This window comes from Epinephelus fuscoguttatus, linkage group LG9 (assembly GCF_011397635.1).
Source record: "Epinephelus fuscoguttatus linkage group LG9, E.fuscoguttatus.final_Chr_v1".
Lineage (NCBI taxonomy): Eukaryota > Metazoa > Chordata > Actinopteri > Perciformes > Serranidae > Epinephelus > Epinephelus fuscoguttatus.
Window position 1 is genome coordinate 14,408,577 of NC_064760.1, and position 8,328 is coordinate 14,416,904.

The window sequence follows — 8,328 nt, forward strand, 5'->3', positions numbered from 1 at the left end:
TACAAATTTCTGTGTAGAGCAAGTCAGACTGCTTGATTTGAATATTTGGGGCTTCTTGGTAAATAATCTGAGCTATTGCCACAAACAGAACTCTCTGCAAGACTGGAGCAATTTTCTCCACTATAACACATAATCACAATGGTATTATATTCCCCACTTTCTGTCTGTGTTGCCCAATTTTTTTTTTTGCACGTGTCACACCTGGCGCACCTGCTTCACTTCCTCCCCTCATATCTCTCATACCAGCAGCTTTATCTCCGTCAAATACCGTGCCATTACAACCACGTGAGTCACAGTAAGGGGGGGAGTGGTCCTGCGGGCGTAATGTAGGCGTAGGCTTCAACAGCTGACACTCAAAAACCGAGAGGACCGTGTGGCGAGGAAACACAACACAGAGGAGGTGCTCCGGTGAAGTTGTGTCCCCGCGTCGGAGGCGAGTTTCGTGCGCACGGAGGAGACCGCAAACACGGCGCAGAGCTGGATCGTACACCCGCTGGTTGTGTGGAAGTATTGGTGCTGTGAACGGAGAGCTCAGAGCTGCACGACATGAAATCTCTGTCGAGTCGAGACGATTAGAGTTAAAAAGGTAAGAGGTCGGGAGGGACTTCGTGGGTTTCTTTGTCAGTGCCAGAGCAACGCAGCCAAGTAGACAAACTGTGGCTGGCAATTTTAAATATACCATAAGAAAAGAAAGGATGCAAAACATGCGGTTCGTGTGCGCACAGATTTCTAGTTTCTCCCCGTGTGTCCTTAAATTTCCAACATTTACCACACCTGCTTTTTTACCAGTAGCTAGTAAATATTTCCGAGCTCACACTGAGTCTTGAACATGTATTTATTAGGGTTAATGTTGTACAGTGTTGCCTCACCGTTTTTAATTTTTAATTGCTCAGTGTATGTACATTTTATTTTACACAAAACGCACCCCTTTTCAAAGTAATGTGTGTTTTTATGCCATCAATATTGTTGGGTTATTGTGAAATAAAAAGGCTGTGAAATAAAGATTATTCATGTACTCATAACTCCTGTTTCCTGTTCAAAATGTAGATTATTAATGGTTTGTTGGCTTACAGATATCACTGGGTGGAGTTTAAAGTTTAATCACCTCAATAGTCATAAACGATACCATTTAAATGTTCTTCCTTGTCGACTGAGTCATAACTCTGTGGTGATCAGACATGTTGTTTGGATGCTGGATGGATCGTCTTCTCGCAGGTATTTTCCAGAGGTGTTTTGTGTCTCTGCCAGATGTTCACTAGGTGTCTTCTAATCACAGCTGTTTTTTTCCCCTCCACTTGCAGTTTTCGCTGCTGGCAGAGAAGAGGCAGTTTTTTTGTCTTTTCAACTGGACCATTGTGCTCAGGCAGCTGCTCTTTCAATGTGGGATACAGTTTTGGTGCTTTTGCCAGGCTGAAATCCTCCAAGGTCAGGACCTCCCTCATGGCAGCCGTGCTCCTCGGGCTGCTGCTTTTTGCAATGCAGTCTCCCCCCATCCCCTCCAGGCCCGTGGCTGACGAGGGGCCACCTTCACCTCCCACCTGGTCGCCCACTGACAACGGGACCACCAGCCACCCAAACGGGACCCTCCAACAGCTTCCTCAGATTCTAATCATTGGCGTGAGGAAGGGGGGGACGCGGGCGCTGATAGAGATGCTCAGCCTGCACAGTGCGGTGGCGGCGGCGCAGAACGAGGTGCACTTCTTTGACTGGGAGAGTCACTTTCAGAAGGGCTTGCCTTGGTATCTCAGCCAGATGCCCTACGCCTTCCCCGATCAGCTGACAGTGGAGAAGACGCCGGCCTACTTCACCTCCAGCAAAGTCCCCAAACGCATCCATCAGATGAACCCTCACATCAAGCTGCTGCTCATCCTCAGAGACCCCACGGAGCGGGTGCTGTCGGACTACACGCAGGTCTTTTACAACCGCCTCCAGAAGCACAAGCGCTACCAGCCCATCGAGTCCGTTCTGGTGAAGGACGGCGAGATCAACCTGGGATACAAGGCTCTCAATCGCAGCCTGTACTATGTTCACATGCAGAACTGGCTGCAGTACTTTCCACTGGAGAGCATTCACGTGGTGGACGGGGACGAGTTGATCAGGGACCCGTTCCCTGAGATGAAAAAGGTGGAGAGATTCCTAAAGCTGGAACCTCAGATAAACGCTTCAAATTTTTACTTCAATAAAACGAAAGGATTCTACTGTTTGAGAGACCATGGGCGAGAACGCTGTTTACATGATTCAAAAGGCAGGGCTCACCCTCACGTGGCGCCCGCCATCCTGCAGAAACTCTACCAGTTCTTTCACGAACCCAACAAGAAGTTCTTTGAGCTGGTGGGCCGAACGTTCAACTGGAAATGAATGTGTGGGTCTCAGTAGTTTGGAGTAGAGCTGCTCGGGGATGAGCTGTCCTGTTTCCCTCACTAACAATGTAGATAAAGAGGCAAAGCTAATGTAAAATTAAACTAAATCTATTTTTGTACTAGTAAGTTTTGTTACAGGAGTATGATCGAGCCAAATATCAGGGCAGGCTGCAGTCCATGACATGCTCTGTTAATGCACGTCTTATTTCTTTCCATTGTCCAACTTATGCATTTTACTGTCTTTCTGTACTGCTCACTACTGTTCAACTCGTCCGATCAAAGACTAATAATGACATCCAGACTTTAGACTGTGGCAGTTAATGTGTTCCATAAAGATAAGTACCAAGCAGTTTAGTATTGTCATACTTTTATATTTTGCCTCCTATAATATGACATTATTAACGTCTAACTGCATTTAGAGCTCTGAAGGACCTTTACCTGCTGCTATGATTTCCTCAGTCACTTTCAGGCACGAGCCATTTTTTTTTTGTTTGTTACTCAAAATGTTTCTCTATGTAAGAGTCAGATATATAAACGCTCTGCGCACATAAAATATTTGCCGATCATTAAGGTGTACTGTAAATAGAGTTTTTCAAGAAGTGAAGAATTAATACCATAATAAAAAATGTATTTTATTTTTAGCATGTCTGATGTTTTCTTCTTCTTCTTCTCGACTTATCTATTTTTATTCGTCCATTATGTATCCGTCTGCTGTTGTAGTTTTTCTTCAGATCTCAACAAGCAAAAGAGCACGACTCAAAGTCATGATTTCCACTTAGTTAACAGGCACGAGCATGTGTCTGTGTATCGGTTGCACCCACCTCTGTGGATTACTGGATCGCACTGTTTTTTTTTTCTGATTTACATTTATTGGCAGGATGTTCTGAACGTGTCTGTCAACATGCACGTAAATCAATGTTGCAGCTGCCTTGAACTTCCTGTTTGGTTGCCCTCTGTGAGCTTGTGAACACCACAATGTTCGAGTGACTTCTATGAAACAAATAGTTGTGATGCCGGTTGAATACGTGCTTTAATTGTCAGGGTGTTTCACACATATTTAGAGTAACTTTTAGTATAATTGAGAGTGGGCAGATAGGTAAACTCAGAATCGAGCACAATCCCAACCATGTGAAATCAAAAGATGAAGTTGTTTATGCCCAAGGGTGTGATCTTCTTACTCTGTTTTTTTCAGAGAGGCAAGGGATTATTTATTCAAATCTTATTGCTACTTTGAAAACATCAGCAGCACCGTCTCAAAGACATTAAGCTCCAAAAAACCTACAGTAGCTGTTTCATATTTGAATGTGGCCTAGATTTACTCAGGGGCTTACTGGGACTCTGCAGACAGGATGTTAACCTCATTGCCCCTTAAATGCAGACCAAAGCACTATTTCTTTCTTCCTATCTCTCTTTTTCTCTGTGCCCTCAGAGAGCTGTGATGCTACTCCCTGATCTGCCTGCAGTTAACATGTGTTTTTTATAGTGATAGTGTTGAGTAAGACTATCAACGGCCATCAGCAGAACAGGTTTGGCTGCAGGCGTAGGGGGTGAAGGAGGAGACAGAGTAAAGGGAGAGCGCGTGTGGTGGCTTCTGTGAGATTATCAGACAGCTGCTTACATCATTTGGCATGTGCAGCAGTATCACACAACTGGCATGTTCTGCTTTAGTGTTGCTTTGAAGGTGTCAGGTCTCCAGATGGTCCTTTAAGAGCAGTCACATCTGGAGGAACTGGCAGGAATGCAGGTTTCTTTCTTTAAAATCAAAAATACAGCAGGCGATGTTGATGTTTCTCGGGGTCGGACAAGAACTGATGCAATCTCCAGATAAACCTGTTTTCACCTCGATACCACAGACTGCAGAATCACTTATTTAAGAACAAGAGGGGAAAACAACCTGCTTGGAAATAATGTGGAGCATTAGCACAAGTGCTGGAAAGTCACAGAGTACATTTTCTCAAGCCCAATTTTGTACTTGAGTATTCCATTTTCTGCTTCTATATGACATTACAACCAAAAATCAGTGCAGGGCCCCTTGTCACACCTATGTAGTGTATGAGTTAACACATCTAAAAAAAGAGGCAATTCTCCTCTTATCAACTCAGATAGTTTAGTGTGAATAACTGTTAGATGTCCAAAAAGGTGAAACTGTCACAAAAAAGAGCAAAGATTAAATAAAGGTAAAACATTTTAATACACTTAGTGTAGCAGAACGTTCTAAAGTCCAGCTTGAACAACAGATTAATGTCTTAAAGGTTTATCTGACACCAAAACGCTGCACAAGGGTTTAAAATTTCACATCTGAAAAGTTACCACTGCAGCAGCTATTTAATTTTCTGTCACAGAAATCTCAAGGTAACCAGTAGAAATAAGGCATACACTTTCAATGCACTGACAGACTGGCTCCATCCAAATGTCACAGGGGGCATTCGTCTTTGTCATAACTACTTTCACTTTTGATACCAAGTACATTTTGCTGATAATTGTTATTAATTTTTACTTGTGTGGCATTCTAAATGCAGGGTTTTTATTTATTAGTAGTTTTACATGAATGTATTGGCACTTTTACTTAAAAGAATAAGTCACTCACAAAATGGCCATTTGTATATCAATTACTCACCCCGTGTTACATTTAATTTGTGAAGACAACTTTGTTTTGCTCACATGCCTCCACGGTGAATGAGCAATTCAAGAATGGTGAACATTCTTCATAAGTTTAACTAAAAAGGGGCCGGCCTTAGCAAAACTGTAACAAAATGTCTGTTTAATAATGTGCAGTGTAAGTCAAGTCTCATTTATCCAGTCATGCTCAGTACTTCCCAAACACATGCATTTTCCTTAAAACATTCAAAGCATGTCAGTACAAACAGTCTCATTCACGGCTGAACAGTGTGCCTAACCTCTGAACTCTGCTCAGGCTGAGCTCATGTGCACAAGCATGTTTAGGCATGCTTCTGGTAGGCATATATGCTTTGTATTGTAACTTTTAAGTGAAAATGCATGTGTTTGGGAAGTACTGAGCATATGACTGGATAAATGATGGCACGGCACGAGCTGAGAGATTGTAAAAGGATGTTTTCATATAGTTTCGCTGTTGTTCAATTCATGAGGAATGTTTGCCTTTTTTGGATTCTCCGTTCATCGTGGAGGCATGCGGGGCAAGAAAATTTCACCAAGTCAATGTAACACCGGGTGAGTAATTGATACACAAACGGTCATATTGCAGGTGAAGTATTTTTTTCATAAGTAAAATCAACACATTCTCACTGTGACCTCATCACATATTGACGTTTGGTCATGAACTTTCCACGTCCACATACAACGTGCAAGGTACCCTGGGTGTGTTGGCTGTTGACGTTCCAGGACGGCATATAAGTTCTGCCTGTTACATGCATTGTCATCTTTCAAGATACACTTCCGTTTTCACAGGAAATTTAACGTTTACATACAGTCTCTGTCAAAACAGACGCACTACGTCAGTACAACACCACAAATTGACGTTTTTTCCTTCAACAACAAACGTCCATGGTTGGGTTTAAGAAAAAGAACAGGGTTTGGCTTTAGAATCTTACGTAACGTGAACACCACTCTCTCGGGTGAAAGTCGACACTCCCACCCACCCCACTCGGACTTTTACCGCCTTTAAGTTTTGTCCTTGTCCTGCCGCATTTCCGCAGTGCCGCCAGATGCAGTGAAACTATAACAGCAACCGGCCACGTATCATGCTGACGTTAAAGGACACCTTTTTTCACTGGTTTCTGACGCCATATGTCAATGCCCATGGTTGGATTTCGACAACTTCGGAGTTCGTAAAATATCTGAATACTTCCTCCACGGGCTGCAAACTATTATAACTTTGTCTGTCTACAGTGTGGTGCCAGACAGGTAGCGCAGGTTAGTGACAGGTAACACTGATGAAGGTAAACCAAACAGAAAAGATGCGGGCAATAAACAAAACAAGCTGACAGCTTAAAGATACTAAAAAAAAGCTCTGGGAAGAGCTGCAGAATGGGGGATAATTCTCTGTGGGTTCATCTCTACGACCTCTTTCACATTAGTCATTTGAAGCACTGTTAATATAAAGATATTGATTATAGGACCTTGAAGAACACGGGGGAGATAAAAATGTACTTGGAGATAATATAAGGCTTTAGCTCAAGTTTGTGCAGGTGCTTCTATAGATGAAGCAAGGACACATCCTCTCTCTGCTCTCACTGTGTCTGTCTTTAGTTTCCTGGCTGTCTCTCTCTGCTCCACTTACACACTTCTCAACATCAGAGTAGCATCTATTAAGAGTTCATGAACGCCCCATTAGTCTAGTCAGCTGTGCAGCCCTCTAAAGTTTTACAGTCACAGATTTCCCTTAACATCACCTAATTAATCTCAGCCACATAATTAATTTGCCTCCTCGCCCCACATGCAGTAAGAGCGGTAAACCAGGGCTACAACCAGGATTAATGGCCTTGCCCTCCTCCTGGGCGCCTCCCCCTCCTCCTCCCTTTCCTCCACTTCGGCTGTAACACTATTTGCTGTGGAACTTTCTGGACTAACTTGGAGCCAGTCTGCCACCACCCCCACCTCCCTCCCTGCTGCCAGCCCACACTAGTCGTTCCTGAAGGGCCCTGTTTCCCTTCAAATCACAATCAGCCAATCTGGGTTTTTTTTCAAAGGATGATGTGATCCGATGGAGCACAGCCCCTTCTGCAGTCACCAGGGCTGCAGCTCGCTTTAATTGGAATAGATTGTTTGTCCACTCAATGTGTGAAGCCCGGCAGAAATAACACATGCACCCACTCTGTCTTTCTTTCTTTTGCATAGGATTGCATGCGCACACACACACACACACACACACACACACACAGTGTTTATTTGTTAGCCTAGCCTTTACATTTGAGTCACAGAGCTGAGCATCTAAATTTCCTTTAGCTATATACAGAGTCTTTTTTTAAAGCCAAGTTACTGCTGTTCTGAAGGTATTTCGAAAAAATCCTCAAGGACTTTTCTGACCTTTAGGTTGAAAAAATATTTAATGAAGAAGATTTTTAACTAGTTTCTCACTTGTATCTTTATTTCCAAACAAAGCTGGCGGCTAACTGACATATCTGCTTGCTCAAATTGTACAATGCTATCAGTAATATTTGCACATACTAATGATTCCTTCTAATATTTACTGTACAAATTAATATTGTGCTTGTGTTTTACAACAAGAGCATGGATCATTTCCATCTACCTGGATTAAGAAATACCATCTGTTTTATCATGCAGCAAACAGAGAACTCTTTCATCCAGATGGTGGGAATAGTGTGGAGTTTTGTTCAATGGGCTACAGGGTTTTTCAAAACAAAACGCAACACACACAGTTCGTCTTTATTTCATGTTTGGTTGGATATGTACTTGTGAATCTCTTTGTCATGGTGCGATAAAAATGTATGTGTCCTTACATGCTTTCAGTCAAGTGTGTCTGGTCAGCATCTGGTATATTACAGGACTGCACACCACGCTCTGAATGCCACTCCAAGCGTCACTTACAGCTATAAAAGACAAACACACTGAACAGAATAGACCACACCATGCCATTGCATTTGCAGGAAGCTTTTTATTCAGTGCTGAGTGCCGGTAACGCTTCTTCTTTATGATGTCAGTAACCTTCAAACAAGGACTTACCGGGTAAATAAAAGGATTCTCAGAAATCTGTAAATCTGATCTGCAGCCTTGACAAGCGTCTTTGATTAAACCGAACCAAAGTGAATCTACCATTTTTATCAAAGTGCTGGTCTCTGTCCATTTAATACAGCACTAAAAGGCAAACCGACCATGTTTGAAATGCAGGTGGGTGTAGGGGGTGCCATTAAGAGGTATGGCTATTCATGAGGACATCTAAAGGGTTTTGACTCTGACCAAAGGTTGTGTCTGATAATGAACAGTTTAATTCATTTCCATTACAAGACAAAACTGGACTGAAAGAGTCACC

The 8,328-nt window shown here is 42.8% G+C and overlaps 1 protein-coding gene across 1 annotated transcript; it reads left to right on the forward strand.

Annotated features, from left to right (window-relative positions):
* The first annotated feature begins 340 nt into the window (after window positions 1-340).
* Window positions 341-3,001, forward strand: hs3st1 (heparan sulfate (glucosamine) 3-O-sulfotransferase 1). The gene is made up of 2 exons (XM_049586497.1): window positions 341-586; window positions 1,302-3,001. The coding sequence occupies exon 2, from the start codon at window positions 1,441-1,443 to the stop codon at window positions 2,356-2,358; it is 918 nt and encodes a 305-aa protein (XP_049442454.1). The 5' UTR covers window positions 341-586; window positions 1,302-1,440; the 3' UTR covers window positions 2,359-3,001.
* The last annotated feature ends 5,327 nt before the right edge of the window (window positions 3,002-8,328 follow it).

Excerpts from the sequence above, each read along its gene's own strand:
- hs3st1 (XM_049586497.1), top strand. The coding sequence starts at position 1,441 with ATGGCAGCCGTGCTCCTCGGGCTGCTGCTTTTTGCAATGCAGTCTCCC.